Source organism: Fulmarus glacialis, unplaced genomic scaffold (genome assembly GCF_000690835.1).
Source record: "Fulmarus glacialis isolate BGI_N327 unplaced genomic scaffold, ASM69083v1 scaffold4425, whole genome shotgun sequence".
In the NCBI taxonomy this organism is placed as follows: domain Eukaryota; kingdom Metazoa; phylum Chordata; class Aves; order Procellariiformes; family Procellariidae; genus Fulmarus; species Fulmarus glacialis.
The window spans coordinates 1-22,488 of record NW_009213481.1 but is presented as its reverse complement, the minus strand read 5'-3'; the positions used below and the strand labels follow the sequence as shown (position 1 = coordinate 22,488).

At 40.0% G+C, this 22,488-nt stretch overlaps 1 protein-coding gene across 1 annotated transcript; it reads right to left on the bottom strand.

Annotated features, from left to right (window-relative positions):
• Window positions 1-338: 338 nt before the first annotated feature.
• On the bottom strand, window positions 339-20,082 carry KIAA0895 (KIAA0895 ortholog; the record flags this gene model as incomplete). The annotated part of the gene is made up of 6 exons (XM_009578199.1): window positions 339-620; window positions 4,834-4,931; window positions 5,453-5,758; window positions 6,963-7,095; window positions 9,245-9,388; window positions 19,400-20,082. Coding segments are annotated over 6 exons (1,526 nt in total), but the record flags the coding sequence as incomplete, so codon positions are not given.
• Window positions 20,083-22,488: the final 2,406 nt, after the last annotated feature.

Genomic DNA, 22,488 nt, shown 5'->3' with positions numbered 1-22,488 from the left:
AAAGAGTTACGCAGACAATGATGTAGCATAATCTACAGCAGTTCTAGTTCTATGAACCGTGAAAGCTATGACCAAAGACAGGGCAAACACAAGTGAACTAAGGGGGAATTTCTCCTCTTTCTCCTTTCCTCCACCTCTAAACCTAGATGGGAAAAGGCAGTATCTTACAAAAGACAGTGTCAAGCACTACACTTAGCATATAAAAAGAGTAGATGATTGGACAGATCACTGCAAAGGAACTCCTAAGCCAAATTTAAAAAAATGCACAAACCCTTTAAAAAATAATCAGTATACAATCACAATGCAAAAGGAACATAAAGGGACTTTTTCTGAATTCCACATATTCTGGCCACCCTTTCCTCCCGCCCCACCCCTCGTAAGTCCATTTTTACAAGCTCTGGGAAGTCCAGTTCTACATCCTTAGTTGCACAGAGTAAGTGAATGGTGGGCTAATACTGTTAATTTATGAGATCCTGGAGCTCCTCATCAGTCAGCTCATTGACTTCCATGATCTTTTCCAAGTGCTCCATATACCGGGCATGATCTTGCAAAAAGTGCGGTACCCTCATGTTCTCAATCACAGCTAATCCTTTCAGGCGGTCCACATCCTCGTACGAGATCTGCAAGGAAGGACATGGGTTACTTTCACATTATAGCCCTGTTACTTCTCTGCTGCAGCTCTAAATTCTCTCTGGTAGATGAGAAAAGATTTCAGAGCAGGGGCATTTAAAAGCCTGTGAGAATCCTTTGAAAACACGAGTAACTGTGGGCCGCAGTGGAAGATGCAAAAAAATGTAATTTTTAATACTTCCTGATTCTGTTTTTGATTCAGTCAGTGAACAGACTCATAGGAACCTGAATGAGAATGACCTACAGCAGCTGCAGGAATAGAGAGGGAAAGGATGGAGCACATGTGAGTCTTGGAATCTCTTCTCAAAGAGGTGGAAAGATTGACATGAGAATGGAAAAAACACTACGCCAAATATTGAGGAACTAGAAAGGGAGTGCAGTACAGGCATGGCACAGAAAGCAGGCAGGCTCTGGCTTTGGGAAAGGCATGGTGCCAGCTGACCTGAACTCTGATGTTTTCATTTTCACTAGCAAATGTGCTTATACAAAGCTAAATTAAAATGCACCTCTAGTAACTAACCACGGCACGCACAACCCTTAAGCATCCCAATTTTTTTTTTTTTTTTTTTTTCCCATTCAATAGCAGGGTGGAGATTGGGTTTGCCTCTTGGCATCAGAGCCTTCTGGGTATAGGTGTGACACTCTCAAGCTTTTTCCAGCTACTACAGGGCCTGCTACTTTTTTTCTAATGAAAGCTGAGATTTTTGTCTACAGTCTTATGATTCTACGAGCTAGGATTTCAAGTCTTGAGCTCACAGTATCTCAAGGTGCTGTGAATGATGGTCCAGAAAGGATGAATGCTTTGGCTGTGCAGTAGCCACACAAGCTGTCCTGCAAGCACAGAACAGGACTCCTTGGGCAGCTATCCAGTGTGATGAAATTTATGTGGTTGCCGCTTTGTCTACAAGCTGTGTGTTCTGGGCACCCTGCAGACAGAAGCATATGTACTGGCAAAAAACACAAGCCTGGCTGTGCTTACTAACTGGCACATCCTATTTCCTTACAGCAGGTTTGTGCCAGGTGGCTTGAGAGTGGAGCCTGCTCTGTCCAACCTTTTTACCCCATGTTTCTTCTAAGGAGCTGAGCACTGCAGTCAGGGCTCCTTGGAAACAGCCTGCACTCTTAGCAGGTGATGGTTCCTATTGGGAAAAGATTAAAGTGAGCATGGATGATCCACCAATGCGTAAGGGACATAGAAGGGCTGATTGGAAAGATAGGAGGGTCTAATCCAGATTGCTAAACCTGATCCATACAGGCAGTCAGACAAGGGGTGCATATCTTGCTGATGATAATGGGAACAAAGTCCTCAAAGAGAATGCATTTGTATCTGAGTACACATGTATGCTTTTCTAGCTGCAATGACAAGATGCATCCTGATTAAAAAAATGAACATACACCCACGCCCAGGCTTACTCAAGTCACTAAGATACCGCTGTTTGAAGATGGTGTGGCATTACACCTGATTGACGTATTTAGAAGTAGATACAAAGGAGCTATACAAAATCATATTATCTCAGTCTGGAGATACAGCACCAAATGAGATTAAATACTGACTTTCTCTCCTATCCCAGCTTGAAATTCTACCTCTTTTCCTCCCAAACAAAGGAAAGAAAAAGGACCCTTTCCCCCTCATATTTACGTTCAGGGGTTTCTGTTACTGCTGCAATGAAGGAACAAGTATCTGTGATCCGAGGTATGGTTTGAATGGGATTTATTTCCCCAGTCATTGCAATTGCTAAAAAGTGACAAAAGTTGACATTCTGAGGAGATCAAAAACATAATCTCATCCTACCGTGGCAACAGGTTGTCTTCCTTACCTCATGTAATTAAAATTATTGTACTAGGTAAAAAAGACTGAGGCTAAAATGGGCTTACTTAGGCTCTTTGTAACTTGTTCATATTCTTGGGAAATACAATAGCAGGTGACATTTTGCTGCTTTTGCTTTTAAAAACTATGGTAGTTATGCTATACTGAAGTGCACCCAATACCTGCATTCTATGTCTCTTCTTTAATACTACTTGCACGCGATTACTACATGAATGTTTTGCAGTGCTTCCCATATTCAATTCTTTACTGCAAAGTTTTAAAACTGCTCCTCCCCAAAAGCATCTTTTCTCAGGCTTCAGGCTGTTTCCTGGGTCGCTTCCAGGCATGCTGAACAGCTTGCACAAGTGCACAAGCAATGTTCTGGTTCCACACATTGCTGTGTTCTACACCGTAAGTAATGTCAGAAGCGTCAGAAAGGCACGGCTGCCTCCATCAGCCAGATCTCTAGCACTCAGATGAGAACAGAAGACGCAGAAACTTCAGCGTGACTCTGTCTTAAATACATTCACATGAGAAAGCAGTGCTCTGATTTTACAACTGCGTTAACTACCTAGTAAAGCACGGAAGCAATTTGTTGTCAGCAATATAGTTGACTGCTTTTGTTTCCTTTTATGTTCATACCTTTATTGTATTTGCAATAAAAACGTGCCTAAGGTAAGCATGCTGAGAAAGATGAGCTCACTTGTTAGAACACAAGAACGCTGAGAATCTTCAAAAGGCAATGAAAATTTTCCCACTAAATGCTGGCCTTCCTTATGTTTAAATCCTGTGCTTTTTCTTCTAACCTGGAAGCCACGCCAGCCAAGCTTAATACTCCCTTTGGAACAACCTGATCCTCCTATTCCACCCTAAACAAACAAATAAATCACTCTTTAGAATGGTGATAAACTTGTAATAACCACAGGGTTAGATCTCAGTGAGAGCTTCATATTCCTTGACAGTCAGAGAACATGTTTTTCCTGAGCGTATATGGAGACATTGGAGCGGGCCCAGTGGAGGGCCACGAAGATGATTAAGGCACTGATATATGAGGAAAGGCTGAGAGAGCTGGGACTGTTCATCCTGGAGAAGAGAAGGTTCAGGGGGACCTTATCAGTGTGTATAAATACCTGATGGGAAGGAATGATGAGGGAGTCAGACTCTTCTTAGCAGTGCCCACTGGCAGGGCAAGAAGCAATGGGCACCAGTTAAAATGCACAAAATTCCATCTGAACACAAACAGCTCCTTTTACTGTGAGGATGGTGCAACACTGGCACAGGCTGTCCAGAGAGGTTGTGGAGTCTCCATCAGTGGAGACATTCAAAGCCCAACTGGACGTGGTCCTGGGCAACCTGCTCTAGCTGAGCCTCCTTAAGCATGGGGGTTGGACTATGATCCATCCCTGCAGACCTCAACTGATCTGTGATGCTGAGAGCAGGCATTGCTCTTATACACAAATTTCCAGTTTGATTGCAGAAGATGTGTGCAGCAAAAACATTCAGAGTAGACTTTAAGATCCCTTGATTTTAGAAGTTGTAAAGTCAAACGCTTACAAATTATCATGCTGCTGGAATTAAATTGCTTGTAGACCCTTAATGTGGATGCCTTGCCATGTGGATTATAGTGGAATCTGTAATTATATGAGGAATGACTTACTATGTTTTTGAAGTGGCTTTACAATCCTGCAGACTCCCTGAAGAGCGAAAGGGATAAAGCAGCGCAGGAACAGTATGGGTTCAGTAGTTTAGCAGGCAGAAGCTGTGTGGAGTTAAGCAGGCTTAAAGCAAAAGGATGAACCCTGCTTTACAAACTGTGGAAACATAGCAATCCAAGGATTTGGTTCAGGAAGTGTGACACTTCTTAGTATGATTTTGAGAACCAACAAGCAATGACAGTTAGAATGGACATAAAACATGTTCTGTGAATGTAGAAATACCATGTATTCTGGGGAAAAAAAAAACAAACTGATTTTTGAAAAATATCAGAGGTGACATCAGGGAGAGGAATTTGAGACGAAAAACTCTTTGTGGTGGAAGGGGATGCGTTAGCATCAAATAATTTTGTTTTCTACTAGGATCACCACCTTATCTAGCACCTATCCCGCATGCCCAAGACAGTCCATTGTACTACAAGTCAGATAGTACCCTGTAAAGGGAGGAAAGTCTGAGAAATATGACCATAAAATATTAGTCTGATAAGCAAGGAATGAAGAAAAGCTGGTAGAAATTTTTAGGACCTCAAAATATTTGTAACTTGCACTGTGTAATACAAGGTGCTGTACAGAACAGAGATTTCTAGATCAAAGTAAAACAGAGCACAATGACTCATAGCTCTTTATAGGCAGGCTTGCTGAAATGATAAAACTGTACCCTTTGGTAAGAATGAGTCCACTCACCTTTCCAAGGGCTGTCAGAAGATGGAAATCAATAGACTCCCTGTATCTCAGAATTCGGAGGATGCCATCCAAGTACACCTGATCCTTATTGAAACAGCCTAAAAGGAATAGAAGATACATTGCACTCTGTCAGGGTTTGTTCGAGGCATATTCTCAGAAGCCATTATGAGCAGAGCAATTTTATTTTTAAAAACTAGATATTCATATCCCAGACTTTGAAAACCTTCCCAAAAACTAACTAGAAGGCTAAGCCCACTAGCCAGAGAAAGAAATCAAACACAGAAGATGGTGTCTGTGAATATCCACAGCAACGTTACATCTCTTGTAATAAACATGAAAGGAGGTCAAACTGTGAGTATGAACTTTTTCACAGTTTTGCAATCTACATTCCCATTTCCAACAAAAAAAATCCATTACTGATTCAGTTTGAAAGTCTCACGGATGTGCATTTTCAGCCTTGTTTTCAATGGCAGAAATCCTGCTGCCTCATTTCAGAAAGTGCAGAGTCCCATTCTCCTTTTTGCAAAGGTTTTACTGTGTGACATGATGAAGGAGCTCTGTGCACGTTCTGAAAACCTCCCTGAAGTACAAAAATAGAGAAGACACATAGGGAGCCTACCCGGTTGTGATGTGTCAGTCCACCCTCTCTTGGCTCGTACGCAGTAATCCCACCTAGTATTGGGGTCCTTGACAAATTTCCCCACGTCCTGGAAAAGCTGACTGAAGGACATCTGGCTAGCCTGATACACTGTATAGTAGAGCAGGGCAGCCCTCCAAAGGAAAGGGTCTTTGCGGAACAGGACACTGTGAATGCTCGCTAGCCCCTCTTCTGTAGGGTTGATTGGTTTTAACCCATGTTTTCTACGTCCGTTCCAGTTGCACCAAGGCTGGCTGTTGTTGTTAAAACCCCGAAAGTAATGAGTTCCTGAAAAGAAAGGAATATGTGACTTAGAACAGTCGCATCTAATGATTAAAAAAAAAAGGATAAAATATGAAAGAAGATGCCCATTTCAGAACTCTGAACTGGTAAGACTGGGCACCAGGAAAGGTGCCAACTTTAGCCTTGTCTACAGCAGAGAATTTTGTCAGAGGTGGATACACAGTGTAATTATTCACCTGCTCACTGCAGGTGGGACTCTTGAAAATGCCTGAGGAATACAAATGTCAGCAGGCCTTGAGTTCCCAAATCCATGATAAGGAATTTTCAAAGGTGTCTTACATGCTGAATGCCTCTAGCATAGGCTAGGCATTGTAGCGAACAGAAGGAAGGAGAATGCAAGTAAGTGAGTGGAAATGTTGCATCTTGAAGGTGATTCAACCGCCATACTGCAGCCTTGGAGGAGGCTGTGTCCCCTTACAATGTGAATAAAGTGCTTCAAGGCAATCACAGGGCTTATTCCTCAGTTGAAATTCAGTCACGAGCCAAGTTTATCCAATTTTGATGTACTTAACTAGAACAGAATTACTGAAAAGTTTATAGAAATTTTCCATGGGGCTGGGCCAACCTTGTGTAATGCAAAATCAAGGCAATCTTGCACCGCTTTAGGGGTCGCTGGGTAGATTCTTCATACCTAAAGCATGCCTACATTTGCAAGCAGTACAGCATAACAGAAGCAGATTTGTAAAGTGAAAGGGCTGGTGCTGAGGTTGAACGGTCATGCTATTTTTGTTTCCCTTTTTTTACTCCAGACTAGGTCTAGGATGGGCTCATGAACAGAATGTCCCTGAGCAGTGACAGCACAGAAGGTATGCCCTGGAGCATAGCCTCTGGGCTAGCATCATCTGAAAGGATTACACTTTGCCTGCTCCAAGATTCCTTTGGCATGTAAACCTCAGTGCAGCAAGTGAGGCTAGTTGATAGACTCACTTCAAAAGCTCGCTCCTGATCTGACCTAAAATGCTAATTTACATGAACCCTAGGAATCCTCAAGTGGATTATCTTCCTTCTGCTGTGTGCTGCAGTGATAAATAGGTTTCTCCTTCCCTTTAGCACACCTACAGAATAGGTTTTTTAGACAGGGATGTTCCCTCCTTCTGTATATGTACAGTGCCTGGCCCATCATTGCAAAATAAGTAAGAATGCATGCAAGTACTTCCCTTTGCCTGAAGAACTGATGTCATGCTCATACCAATTTCATGTCTCAGCATCCCTTCCAGCCAGTGCTCTCGCGCAGTGGAGATATTGATAGTGAGAGTGGGACGGCCATTCACCACCGTCATTGAGGCTCGAGATAGCAGGTCCTCCGTGAGATGGACCACAATCTGAAGATGAGAGAGTTCAGGTAGCAAAGAGCTCTCTTCTCGCTCCTGTTCCTGATTTTTCCTTTGGCCCTTCCAGTACTGCATTTCTCTTTGGTCCTTTGCCCTTCACAACTCTTCCTCGCTACCAGCAATCACCTATGGAAGACATTTCTGATTCCACTGAGCTATCCTGGTCACCTGTGCTGCTGACAAAACCTCAGACTTTAGTGGGCTCAGCATGAGGGTTAAGACAGGCAGATATGAGACTGCAAAATTTATTATGGTAACACTGACTAGGTTGGGAGGGGGCAATCAAATGCAGAATAAATTAGAGAAAATTACTTTTTTCTTGAACTGTGTGTAATTATCTTGGTATTACTGAGAACTGAAAAATTTTAGATAAGCACACATAAATTCACTGGGTATCTATACACTTAACAGTCTGAAACCTTTTTTTAGTTGCAATTCTAAAGCCACATGAAGGAGAGACGGAAGCACTGTGTACTTTGTTTCCTGATATATGATGCAGACTTGAAATATTATTAAAATACCAGTATTGTTTTGTTTTATACAAGAATGCAGTTCTTATTTTCCTGTTTTCTCTTGGCAAATTAGTAATCAAAACAAAAAACTGTCAGAAAAGGAAATGAATGCATATTGATATGTATTGTTATTGGAGTTTAAAGAGAATTTTTAAACAAGTGACTGGGAGGAAGAAGGAAAACTCTCTTTGTTCAAGACTAAGCACCTTTTGCTTTAAGTAATGCCTAAAGAAAGTCCCCATAGTACTGCTCAGAAGAGTACGAGGGAGAGTACCTACAAGAGAGATAATTTTTTTTTTACTATCAAATTAACAAAAAAGGACCCAGGTATCAAAGGCATTAACATGACACCTCCCTGTATTCAAAACCCACCATTCAGTTTCAAGTTCAACAGCAATCAGTCCCACAAAACTCTTATTTAAGATGCAGGAAAGAAAGGTAAATCCTAAAGCATTTAGATTTAAACCACTGGTACTACCTAGCTTTATCAACACCTTTTCAACTGGAGAAAGTATTTTCATAATACTTTAGACCATACTAAGCATGCTGTATTAACCGTACTTTTGCAGAAGAAGTAAAGCATTTCATTAAGAAGGACATGGCATGTTTGATGATGTAGGATCCTGCTTCCATGAAGACAAACCAAGACAAAAATAAACACAAGGGAAGATAAAAGCACAGCAAAGACCAAAAATGTAATTTTTTTCTGTTTGCTCTAAACTGTAGTTTTGAAACTTCACTCTTAGAAACACCGATGAAGTCTGGTATCAGTGTCAAATTATAGTCTCTCAATAAGGTGTGATTAGTTTAACGGTTTCTCCTAATAATATTATATTTACTAATTAAACCTAGTTTCCCAGAAACTAATTTTTGTCTATTGATCTCCCATTCCAGACTCCTCTTGCTTACTGCCAGTGATCTCATCCAAGTCTCGGACAGTGTCAGCTGGTGTTTTCATTTGGAATTCTCTTTTTATACATGCAATTTCATCTGACTCTTCCAAGCAATTCTATGTAACTCAGTCAAACTGGACTTTTAAAATCCTGAATATAGGAAATAAGTTTTCTGCACAGGGCTCTAAAAAATTAGATGGTTAAGGTCAGGAAAAACCAGCACTCAAACCAACTCAACAAGCCAACCTCTTTCAGACATTTTTATTCACTTATGTCACTTTCATTTGTGCTGCTTCTTATAAATCAGTCTCTTGGGCTGCTGCTTATTTTTCTTGGCCTTTTCTTAACTCTCTTTCCTTTGGTGTAAATAATTTGATACAAGAGAACGGATGGCAGAACGGATGAATAAATGGAAATGTGCTAGTCTCCAAGTAGCTGAAAAAAGGAGGGAAGGAAGGGTGTCGTTCTTGGGTACTCCCAAAAGAGGTGAATTTAAGAACAAGCATATATAAATCAGGAAACAAGCTCAGAGAGATGGCTGAAGCATCCACCAGGAATTTGCATCGTTTCAATTGTTCAAAAATTAGACTGGGCATAGCCATGAGAAAGAGATGATGTAAGGAATATTTTTGTAATTGTGAAAGAGAGGCATCCCAAATGATCTCTTGGGTCCATCCATGTGTAATTTCTAAGATCTACATAAATGTTGCTTTCCTGATCCAGTGTATGACTTACCTCACCAAGACAGCCTTCTTTCACCATATATTTCCTGACGTGATTCCAGATGCGACTTTTGGTCAGCAAGCTGCCTCCAGTGGCCTGTTCAAATTTTTCATAGCTTCCGTATTTCTGCAATGTCCGCTCCATAATGTTAATGGACTATAAAATACAAAAGCATAGCAAATATGAATGCAGTAAGATCCCCATGTCAGACTGGCATGTGTATTCTTTCTCCCCCTCTCTCTCCCTTTCTCTCTCCCTCTCTGTTTTAAAATCTTTCTTCTTTTTTTAACTTATTGGGAGTCACTATCAAACTGTAGTCATTAGATACAGGCTGACACACTCTATAATCAATTTAAATCATCTTCAGACATACATTAATGCCAAAGTACTGAAAAAAGATTCTGATCAACTCATCTTGGATCCACATACATCAGCACAACACAGATGATTATCAGTCTAGTGAAATAATACCCATTTTCTCTTTAATTTTGGGAATGTTGTGCAACTGCCTTGTAAATCAGCCATAACAGGTCACAAAGACATTTGCAGTTTAAGTTGTCAGCATGTTTCTTTTTATGGTTTTCCAAAGAATTTTACAAAGATCAACTATTACTGTCATCTCGCTTCATTTCTTGGTATTTTCTAATTGAGGAATGCTGAACCATGATTAAGCAGATGTATAACTATAATTTTAACGATAATATTTCTACCAAAAATGTCTCCTTACAATGAAATCCTCTGTGCCATGGGTGTCTGTTTCAGAAAGGAGGAGAGACAACAGGAACTTTATTCACAGAACTTTCATTTAAATCACAATATTTCTTTATAACCCCCCCAAAATGAAGAAGGGATATTCCGTTAGGCAAACAAAGTGGTACCAACTTCAATTCTCTTATGTATTGCTGCTGGAAGAAGTCCTTTTTGGGTGGAAAGCAGAGCATGATGCCTATTAACGTAATCTGAACTCTGCATATGGAAGATATTAGTGGTGAGGTGTGAAATGCTCATCCCCAGTAACCTATTTCCCAACATGTCATTTCACACCCTTAAAAGAAAATGTGGTATAGAATTCTTGCCCAGCAATAGCCCAGCTACAGGGAACGGCTGATAACAGAAGCTCCCAAGAATCTCATATAGAAAAAAATATTACTGATATTACCTTGAAAAATCGATGTTCTTGCTAAGAAAATACCACTAATGATGAAGGTGGAAATCTTGCAGACTGAATCTCTTTTTATGTTGTACGCTTAGATCTATGCATGAAGCTGGTAACATGCTTGTTGTTTCCAGCTATGTAATTCTGACACTGTCAGATTGGCTGATTGTCCACAAAAATAGGATTCATTTTGTATCTCTCACAGCTACTAACAATCCTATTCTAATTTTTTTCAAGTTGAGACTAAGCAACCCTGAGTAATTGCTACTGAAAGCCATAAATGCTAGCTAGATGTATTCTTAAAGTCCTGTAGCTCTTTGATGAGAGAAATATCAATTACCTAAATGCCAAAGAAATGCTGCACCTAACGTTTAGTACTTCTTTGTCTGCCTCTAATCCTTGTTATTAAATTTGAAGGGCCTCCTGGTCAGATTTGAATTTCATTTTCAAGAACGAAGAAAGCAGCATAATTTACTACCTTAGCACAGAGAAAAAAAAAAAAAAGGGTGAGCTTAAAGAAGGCTGTCGTTTTGGGGGGTTACGCAGTCTGGAAGCAAAGGATCTACCTACTGTGTCTCACTGCTGTGATCTCTATTCCCGTTGCACCTGAGTCTCCACAGTAAGTTTTTATTTACATGGGAGCAGAGGGCATATGCTGGCGAGCATGAATAGCAAATGGGAAAGTGAGGCATAAACAGAAATCTGTTGCAAACGTCACCCCTTGGTTATTCCAAGAGCTATACCACCAGTTCTTCAGGGACAGCCCAGCAGCACCGCCATACGTTACTCACAGAACTCGGCCAAAAAGTCAGCGTGCGCGGCCTCACGAGAATGATGCTGGTAGAAACAGGCTCACCATAAAGCCACCTAGTATTGTTACATGAACCCTGTCTCCTCTCGCTGCCTCCCGTGTGGCCAAAACTCCCTAGCCACCATGCTATCATCTCCAGCAGTAGTTTCAGGCTTGACAGGGACTTGCACTGGACCCACTGGGGGCCTGGTGACGTTTGGCTGGTTCCCAGGATCTGGCCCATTTGGGCAGCTGTGCCCCTGCACTTGCTGAAGCTAGCATGAGTAAGAACTGGATGTTATAAAGAAAGGCACCAATGAGGAACATGTTATCTTTTCTTTTTCAAGTTTTCTTTACAAAATCAGGCGTCAGGATGTCTGAAGAGAGGTATCGTAAAAAGAGGAAGGCCGTGCCACTACCTGAGCCACCGCAAATGATTTGGCTTTGCCCCTCCTTGTTACAACACTGCCATGAGCACATGCACAGCTCCATGTTGTGTGCTACGCAGCCCCACTCGGCACCGAAACGGGTAACTCCCAGGAGAATCAACAGGCACCTTGCAGACCTTTGGCTCGATTGTTTGCAGAGAAAATAAATCCTACTCCTTCTAAAGGCAAGAGGCGATCGGACTGCTGCTGTGAAATCTGCAACGTCCTTCTGCAACTTAAAAACAAATCATGTTTTTCAACATGAATGTATTAAAAATAGAGGATACACCCTCATCTGATGCAAACTGGGTAGCTCTGGCATCATTTTGCCTAGCCACTACTGTAGGTATCTGACAGAGGTTCAGTGCTGTTATTTTTACTATTAGTCCCATTAACTTATAGCACAGAAGTATGAGTAAGGACAACTACACATCTGTACTGGTGACCTACGAGGTAAATGGGATTCTGGTTCCCAGTAACTTCCCCATATGTTAGGTCTTGTATGAATGCATAGGTGTGGGCAGGGCCTAAAAGATTATAAAAAGAGATTAGAGAGGTCTTTCTATGTCAGTAAATAACAATTTTTTCTTGTGAACAGTCAAGTCTTAACATCACTTGTCATTTAAAAATGACCTCAGATAAATAAAGCAAGGTTAGTGTCTAAGTATTAGAAGAAGGAATACATTAATCCCTCACGCAAGACCTAATGTTTCTGGAGACTAATGACAATTGCTTCTAGCAAAATTTAGGATCAAGGGCTAGATGTAAAGAACAAATCAGAGCAAAATCTAGTTCTTGTTTAATAGCTTGTATATTTTCCCGAAGGATTTTTTCCTTTTTTTAAAATTACATATGAATTTTTAACTTCTAAAAACATTGGCTGTTCTGTAAGTTTTTCAGTGTCTGCAAATGCTGAGACATTTTCTTGCCTTACACAAAATCCTTGGTTAAAGAAGCAACCCCAAAATGCCTGCCCCCTGTCCCAGGAAGTTTATTCTCAGCCGGCAGCCTGAGTAATTCATGATAACAGTTCTTCAGTTTCCTTTGCAAGGTGCCAGATCCTTAAGATATTAATGTTACCTGCTAGTTGTTTGGCGTTTCTGGTTTCTGTGAACAATTAATTAACTTCATTTGCTCACTCTGAAAGAAGAACTATCTGAATTAATCTTTTGGTACGAAATTTGTCTTCATGACTTGTTGATATTAAACTTCAATGAAGTCTATTAGATTTAACACACTAAGTACCCACTTAAATTCTTTGATGCTTAAGTTCCTTTGAATATGCACCAGTGATTTCCATTCCTGAAGAGACTTGCTGCCCAGCAGCACCACAGTTCGTCTCTCAAGCCCCTTCCTTTTCTCCCCATCTCTTCCTGTGACCAATTCTATCTTTCAGTAATAAATTCTGGAAAAAAATCTTTATAATTAATAGCATTTTATAAAAATCACAGTGAGATGAAGAAGCAAGATGCAATAGGTGGGATGGTTTGGCTTTAAATTTTCTGAAAGTTATTTAATGCAGGAACTGATACAGGGATGGATGTTATTTTCAAAAGTTGCCAGGATTTGGTCCTTTCCGTTTTAAGGGATCTTAAGGCATCTTTCAGAAAGGATCCACCACTCAAGCTACACCTATCTACCAGTAAATCAACAGAGGCCAGTCAAGTAGGGGTGGATGAGAGCAGGTTTGATGAAGCAGAGGACTGCCAAAACCATTTGAGAGCAAGGGGTCAGTTTCTTCTCAACATGAAAGCTCATAAAAATAAGGGTGTTTGAGAAGGGCGTGTAAACTTTATTAACCAGTTCTCTGTTTTGACGCTGTTTATAAAGACATTACTACTATGAGATGCAGCTTTGCGTGGGTTTGTTTGGTGGCATTATTCCAGGAGACTCTCCTGCCTTAGTCAGAGTGCAGGTATTTTCTAAAACCACCTCATCACAACAAACAGTGAGAAAACAAGCACTGAGCATGCCTTAAACTTCCTGCTTGGCCATCCATTACAGCGAACTCCCTGGAGCTGAGACCCACAGGTACCAAGGGAACCAGCATGAGTTTGGGAGTCAGGAGGCCCAAGTTCTAGCTCCTCCTGCCTGCTGGCAGGCATGCTCCTGAACTCCCCAAGCCGTTTTAAGGCTTTCTCTAAAATGCTGTGAGACACTTGACCCAACAGCACAATGTGAACAGCAGGTTTTCAGACATACATCCCCCTGAAGAAGCACAGACCTGCTCTGCTCTCTCCCCACTCAATCCCATGCACTGCTGGCAGCTTCAAGGGGAAATGTGGGACACTGAAGGGTGCCTCCTCTACCTTATGTGCCACACTGAGTAACCTATATCCTGATGGTTCAACCACCACCAAGTAGATGTGGCAAGTTTGAACCCATGCATGTTGAGAAAGTCATTAAGCTTAAGCCTCCTCATTGCTGAACCAAGCACCTCTTGGTTAGGAAACTAAGAAGGGTGCTCACCACTATCACCTTCTCCCTTGACTCCGTCTCAAGCAAAACAGAAGAAGTCCCAATAATTCTTTCCACGTGGGCAGGTGTGACCCTGCAAGTACTGAAATGACAGGGAAAGCCGTCACACACACACATAGCCACCAGCGCACAAATCTCTGGAGAGTGGCAGATCGCCCCAGCACTGAGACGGGCCCCATCCCCAGTGAGGCTGCTGGTTTTGACACTTCTTGCCACAACCACCCCTGCTCGTGGTGGGTCCTGAGGGGAAAAGGTTTGGGATATTTTTGGATCCTAGGCACTGAATACAACATGGAGTGATTCATTTGGGGTTCTGCACCTGTCTCTGAGGTGACTCAAAGTCAGGTGTTGCAAGAACTTGCTGGGAAAGGGGAAAATCCAGACCAGCGTGCCAGCTCTTGCCTATTCCAGCATCTAACTGTGAACTTATTTTCCAGCCTCTGGGTCAGCAGAAAGCAAGGTACTGAGATTGCCACAGTTCCTAATGCCAACGTGTAAACTCTTCAGCAACAGGTAAAAAAATGAAAGAAAAGAAGGACTACATGGCTGTACCAAGTTACTGGTTAGGAGTAGTAATTCCTGTTCTTTTCATTATCATCTAAAAGGCCTGGTTTAATCTCTCTTATTGCTCCCAAAGAGTGCCAAAAGAAGCAGCAGTCCCAAGACAAGTCCCCTTGCACAGCAAACTCTGCTGATGCTCAAGAAAGTAATGACACAGAAGCACTAACAAGAGCAAGACAAGGCTCTGTTTAATTGACAGGTTTAGGTTTTGGTGGTGATGGCTTTTTTAAACAAATTATTTACAGCCAAGTAAGTCTCTGAATCCCAAGTCACCCATGTGCAGCAACACAGCTTAGTTACTTGAGAGTTATTGTAGATACATGTACTGATAAGAGATGCTCGTGAATTGTTTGAGGCAACCAAGTTAGAAAATGGGCTCGGTGACCTAGGAGTCAGCCCCTGCGTTCAGTCAGCCCGTCCTACATTCAGAAGCAGCTCTGCTACAAAAGGGTTGCAGTCTCTGTTGAGATTTGCGAGACAGACAAGGCTTGCGGGCACTATCGCTTTCCTCCCTCCATAGCTTATTTGCTGAGGGGAAAAACGTCCCAGCTGCTTCCTTAGGTAACACTAAGCTGTACCAGACGGAACTCGTTAGTCTAATCAACAGTCATAAAACAGTGGCTGCCCTCCTTTTTAGGGTCAAGTGGAAAGGAGGGAGAGAGGTAAGAGTGGGATTTTGAGGCTATCTATTCAGGCTGTAGTAGTTTGAGTTTTATTCAATACTTGTAGTGGCTTTTCTTTTGCATGCTTGCTCTCTGCATGATAAAGAGTGTGTTTTAGTGATTTAGAGCTGGTAGAACTATTTTTAATGAAAAACTTTTCAAATACTTTGCAAGGAATTAAAAATTAATACTCACTTGATATTTGTATGAGACTGTGTCTTGAAATAAACCTATGCTCCTACTATAGTATCACCAGAAGTGATCTACAGTCTCTTCTAGTGGAAGGGAGAAGTTTGTGTAGGACCTTGAGAACTTGTGCTACTTGGATAGCCTGATATGCTTTGTTATATATTAACATACTTTATCTATAAATCTTAGTTTAGGAAGGAGTCTCTTACTAGTGGAGAATTAAGTGCTTTTACAGCCAGTGACACATTATTGAATCTTCAACATGCCTAAGCTGTGATATCACCTGGACATTGCAAGGGGTTACTCTGTGTTGAATGTCTTCTTGTTTAGCCTTCCAGCTCCACCTAACTATTTTTCCAACATCTGATAAATTTGCTAATTGTAGGCTACTTGTATTAATGACTTAAAAGGTGTGTAATACAGTTACAATGTGGCACAACTGATTGATTTATTTATTAACTCAAAACTGCTATATTTTTATGAGTACATGAGAAAAGGATGTACAGCTCTTTCACGGGGGGATTACTCATTCAACAACATTATGGTTTTTTTTAAAAAAATACAAGAATATAAAAATAGATTTCCTGCCCTCATGTATAATTCAAAGAAATAGGTGTTAACACACAGGTTACTTGAAGTTACAACTTGCTGATTTTGGTTCAGCAAATTGCAACTGTTAAGTCATCTGCTCTGCAAACACTAGGGACAATTACTTCTAGCTAAGTATTGCCACCTCTAGCATCTGTGCAAAAATAACAAACACTTTAAGTGTTAAGAAAACTTAACAATGAAGGACAAGTAGTTTGAGCCAGAAGGAGTGCTAATAAGGAAACTTTCATAGCACTTAAGAGCGCACAGTTGCTGCGCTGACCTTGAAACACAGCAATAAGAGAATTAATTTCTGTAATATTAGATATGTCAATCAATGTGAAAAGCTGCAAGTCTGCATGTTATTTTTTATTTTCAAGTTCTCTTCCCTAAATGCACACATTGTGTGACTCATGAAAGAAACTTCTTATGAAGAAAATCAGATAAAGTAGAAAGACAGAAACAAACAGCAAAGTATGAGAAGAAAGACATTAAAAATATTATCTTCAACTGTATCAATAATTCAAAAATGTTTACTCTATGTCTGTGAAAAATCAATCAATAAAAGTGTTGGGCTGTGCCCAAGGTTTAAAATCTTTGATCTGACTAGAGGCCTGGGGGTGAAGTGAGTGCTCAGAAGCCTGTGCATTCCCCGTTGCAGCATTGCTGTGTTAATGGTTTGCAAATCCATAGTGTTCTTTGCCTTTAAAAAAAAAAAAAAAAAAAAAAGGGCGGGGTGTGATTTGTCTTCCAGATATGTTGCAATAATGCGTATATCAACCAATCCCACAGACATGCACAAAAGCAGAAAGAGCATTAAGAAAACACAATCTGTGTTAATGTCCTAGCAGGCTATGCACAGCTGTGGCTAAAATATTTTTGAAATGATTAAAAATCTTCTGAAATGTTAGGCTTTGAGCTCATTTCACGGAAGTGTCCTAAAAGCCCTTTATAAAATTGGTGAGTTCTGTCAGTAAAAAGCTGGTTTTACAGAGATATGAGTCATAGAAGAGCAAGGAAGTGTAAGTTGCTGTAAGGACCTTTTATAGAATAAACCAGGAATAATTCCATTTCTATTCACACAAAGCAAAGCTTCCTAAAATAAGTACAGCAAAAAATGAAAGCCAAAAATGTTTCAAAAAAACAAAATTGAATTTATCCTTGTTGCAGGAAAAAGGATGACTACGCACCATTGTGTTTTTACTGCAGACCTGAATCTTGACACTGTGAGTAATTTTTCTGCAACTGAAGTAATCTTTCCTGAACTTAACACTTCCTATAAGATACCTACGTGTTTCTTCTGACAAGTAAAATCTGCGTGGAAAAAAAAAATAGCACTGAGGAAAAGCAAGTGCTCACACAATATTTGCTGATTAAAATTTTGATTAATGCTGCTTTTTCTGGATAGTAAATTTGCATGAAATGAAATTCAAATTTGCATGGAGATGAAAATTTCTCAAGCCATTTGTAGATAAAAAAGGGAGAGTGCCACCTGCTGGGCTTGGAGCTGCATTAAAGCTGGTTTTTTGGTTATATGAAATGCAGGATATTGTTGTTCAGTATTTCTAGGAGCTGAACTTTGAAGAAATGTTTTTCTTGCTAAAAATTTCTGTAACTTAAACTAGATCTTATAAAACAATTTATATACTCCTTGGTAAGTTTCAGAAATATCATACTTCACTGGATATTAAATCCTTCACTGCTTTTTATAAAATTGTTATAAAACCTTTATTTTCCCATGCTGTGTATGTAAAGTGAAAAAGGTAGAGTTACAAATCAGATTAATATTGAGGAATCATTCATTATTAAAATATTTATTATTTAGGTGGGGTGTTTTTTATTAAAAGAAGAGTAAATCAATGACAGGCCTGCTCCATAAAATCATCATGCATAAAATAATTTTTAAGGCTCTACTACCTCATACTGAAAGGGATAATTGGCATTAAATTCAGTTTGGCAAATTAGTTATTGTTGATTTGCTGTAATCTATGATTAATCTTGCTAACATGGCTGTAAAAAACGAAGGAAAACTTTACTAAAAAGCTATAGTCAAGGAGTGGTTTTATTTGGTGTCAGTATGATTTAGTTGGTTACTTAGAAGCATGGAAACTGATTTTAAGAACAGATCAGCTGTTCTCATAAAGAAAATAAATTCTTAATGAAAATGCAGCTACTGAGTTTTTTAAATATACAGATATTTTTAATGTGAAAATGCAGATGAAGCCTTACAACACGATGACTTAATGGGTAATAACACCTGTGTGCTTTCTTGGATTTGAAAATAAACGTCAGACTCTTCATAAGTCAAGGGTAGTTATTAGAATCCACAGTACTTTAATTCATGTCTCCTTTGCACCAGGAATTTTGGGGGTTTTGAAGTGAAATATTCATATCACAAAGAAGTGAATGGTAGGATCTCTTCCCAAGTTAAGTATCACTTGAAGGATAAGATTTCCTATTTAGAAAAGCTTGTCAGACTTAATAGTTTAGAAAGATCTTATTTTTTAAAAAAAAAAAACAGAAGTGGGAAGAGGACTGTGTCTGTTTTTATATAGATAAGCACTGTTTTTTGTTACTTAGGTCAAAGTTGAAAGATAGTTTTTGTTGTCCTGCTTGTTGGTTTTTGGGGGTTTTTTTGTAACTCAAAGACAGGTAGGAAGCCAGGGCAGTTACACAGAATGGGAACGTCTAGCTATGTTACCAGTGTGGCTACTTATTATGGGGGGCAAAGGAAAAAAAGGGGGGGGAGGGGGAGATTCCATTTAAATTTTACCCATCTCTGGAATGGATTTTCAGTCTGCTGCTTGATCGAGCCTAATGTAATGCAAATATCCTTTCAAAGCTGATTAAAACAAGGAACATCAACCTATGCTTATCCAATAACTATGATCTCAAATAATTGCTATCCCCTCCCAATCCCTGTGTCACCAAGAGGATTGGCAGGATTTCTACACTGCTTTTTTCCTCTGTTTATTAAAGCCTATTTAGACATTGTATTTTTCCTGTATTTGACTCTGCTTCATTGCCTAAAAAGCTTTCTTGCCTCAAATTATGTTTCATGTAAGCCCATTTATAAGGAACTGTGCCTTTATCCTATATAGAATCCTGCAAATATTAGGAAGGCTTTCATTTTTTAATCAAAAAGGTTTTCTTTCAGTTCTACTGTTGTACTCTCATCATTGATGCATTTCTCAAACAGTAGGGCAGGATGATAAGCAGGAATAAGTTCCCCTTGCTACAAACAAAGCCAAATACCACCTTTACAAATGTAGGAAAAAATAATCAGTGGAAAAGGAGGAAAAAAAGTAACTATACCTGCTTAAGAAATCTGTCAGATGCGTGGCTATGCTTAGCTAACACATTTGGCAAGGCAGGGTTTGCATATTCAAACTGAGGATTGTATGTGAAATCTGACTTGAAGAATTTCATCTTCTCTTTCTCCACATTGGAAGGTTTGATTGCAGTCAGTAAACAGAGTTTTCGGCCAGAGGTATCTCCCTCTTTTCCATGGCTTTTTGATGACTGGGATTGCTTTGCCTTTGTTAGATTAAAATGCCTCTTAGCTCTACTTCTGGGTCGAGATGGCACTCCTATGCTGTTCCCTGCAACTGAAATACTGTTTGTAAACTTCATGCTGGCAGACACTGGGCTAGTGAGGATGATGGAGGGCTGTCTGTTTGTGCAGTACCATCCACTGCCGAGCAAGGGTAGGTGGACTTTGATTTTGCGGTGCTCATTGCTTCGCAAGGTGGTGGAACACTTTGTAGTTTTTCTGTGTTTCTTGTGGTGAGCAGATGACTGCTTTTGAGTCTGGTGTTTTTTCTCCTCTTTGCTCTGCAGAAGGACATTGTAGCTGCTGGTTCCTGTTGTGAAAATGTCCTTAAGGATCCCAGAAGGTGGGTGATGGAGGCTGTTTTCATTATTAATGTTCAGCTTATGTTCTTCTGGATTCAGGACTGATTTCTTAGAAAGCTCGGTCTTAGGCCAGTGAAGTTTTTCTGTATTGAGGGGAAGAAAAAAAAAAAACCAAAACCAAAAAGCTGAGGACAAATTCGGTTGTTTCACACAGCAATACTAATCTTAAGGACTCAAAACTGCAACATAAATGAAACACAGAACTTGTCTTGATTGCAGTCACATCAAGTTAATCTTGACTTCTAGATATATGGGAGAACTGTGTGTATATCACTTCTGAACAATTAGACTGGGACTTGTAAGATCCAGCTAAACAAGTATTTTATGCTTGCATCTCCATGCATGAGTGCACTGTTTGCAGCTAAGAACTAATTTGTTTAAAACAAGACTGTGTGCAGGACTTCATGAACGTTTACTGGTACATTAACAAATTCTTAGTTTTGAGCAAAATCTGATTGATCTGTATCATGCAAGGAAGGCTTCCTGTATGGACAAAGAACTTAAAAAATAGGAAACTGTATAGGAATATGTGAGCAGTATTTACAGTGAAGTCCCACAGGGGATCTGTGCTGTGATACAAGCAGTCTGGTGTGGTCTCATCTGCAAAATCTGATTCACAGAATTTACTCTCAGAAAGGATGAGAGCATTGGAATGGACCAGTCACGGTGAAGAATTTATACCACCATATGAACAGTAATATAAGTTTAAAAGACTTCAGTTTCACATATTCTTTCTTAATACAAACAGTAAGCTATATTTAAAGAGGAGAGAGAATAGAAATCAGCTAGTTACAAACACACCCCTGAGAATCCTTAAGACAACACTATCATTTAATCTATTCAAAGTTGTTGTACAATAACAGCTAGCTTTAAGAAAACACCTGAGAAGAAACATTGTAAACTAAACTGAATGCAAGAAGCGAAGAGGATTCCTTTAATGAATGAACCCTCCTTTCTTGCTCTGACCCCTGGCATAGCCTTCAGGGGAGACAGGTCCCTAGTGCAGAGCAGATGCACAGAAAAGTCATTGAGGATTAAAACAGTATTTAACATTTGTGCTGGCTTGTTAGAGAGAAGTGACCTCTCTTCACCGGTTCTAACCATCCCCTTCTCTCATCAACCAGTTCATCCTAGAACATTAGGTGAGAAAGTAAGGGCACAAATAAATCCTGCCACAGAGAAATGCCTCCTACTTCTGCCGGTAAAATGAAAAGATTCACAGAACAGGAGATATGGCCGGAGCTTGATTAAAGCCTGCAAAAGGGATTTGAGCTTCAGCCCACAGTTATACATAGCTGAGCTGTAATTACTTTGCATACAGTAATTATACTCTGAATGGAACATTAGCAAGAGATCATTAAATGCCTCCAAGGGAAAAAAAAAAATCAACAGTAGTTTAATTTAGCTTTATTTTCACAGTAAAATCAGGTTTTGCTCCCAACATAAGCACCATGACAACGTATTTCATGCTGTTGGACCTCTGTCAGTTCCATGTCAGTCTGTGTTCCTCAGTTCTCCTGAAGATGCTGTTCTGAAAAGCAAAAAGACAGAGGTCCTATTTGCATGAACATACGATGGGAAACCTGCAGCCTGGGTGTTTCCTTCACTGGAAAGAGAGAGACAGAAGCATTAGATCGTTCTTTTCTACTAAAGCATGTGTATCTTATGCAAGGTCAGTTTTGTTTCACAGTAAGTTTGCAAATCCTCTTTCTATGCTTGGTGCAGGAACGTGCTCCTTGGTGTTCCTGTTCAAATTCCGTCAGATCATTCTCATCACATAGGTGACAACCCGTCTGCCTGGCTTATCTTGCTTTACCATGAGTTGTAGTGGTGAGGAACCACAGTTCCCATCACAAGGAAAACAACATAAAATATGCAGCCAGAATACTGTGCAGTGGGCATTCATTATGTGTGTACCTACCTACAAACAACTGCTATAAAATGAGGCATTTTTTGGACAACAGAATAAGATGACAGCTCGCACATATTTCTTGGCAAGTATTTTAAGATTGGCCTCAGGCCTGTGCCAAGTACTACAGTATGAGAATCCTTACTTTTAAGAAGGGGAAATGAAAGGCAAGGCATTTCCAGAATGTTTGAACACAGAAATATTAAATTTCTGAGCATGTGACTTTGCTTGTGTAGACAAAATTGAAGTTGGAAATTAAAGAGCTACTTCTTAAAATACAGACGAGAGATAATAATTTAACGCTAGCGGTGGTAACGCTTCACCTTCTCTACTAATCAATTCTCAAAAGCCACAAATAGCAGAGAAGCCTTAAATTGCTATTACACAGGGAATATTTTGAATTAATATCAAAGTGTATCTAAGAAGTGATAAATAGAAAAGAAAAAAACCCCAGAAACAGAATTCAAAGAAACAACTCAAATTACCTTAACCCCCCCCAAGCTCTTGTGTCGATCCAATACCAAAAACTCATGACAGTAAGCTTTCAGAGCTAAGTATAGAATCATAGAATCATTAAGGT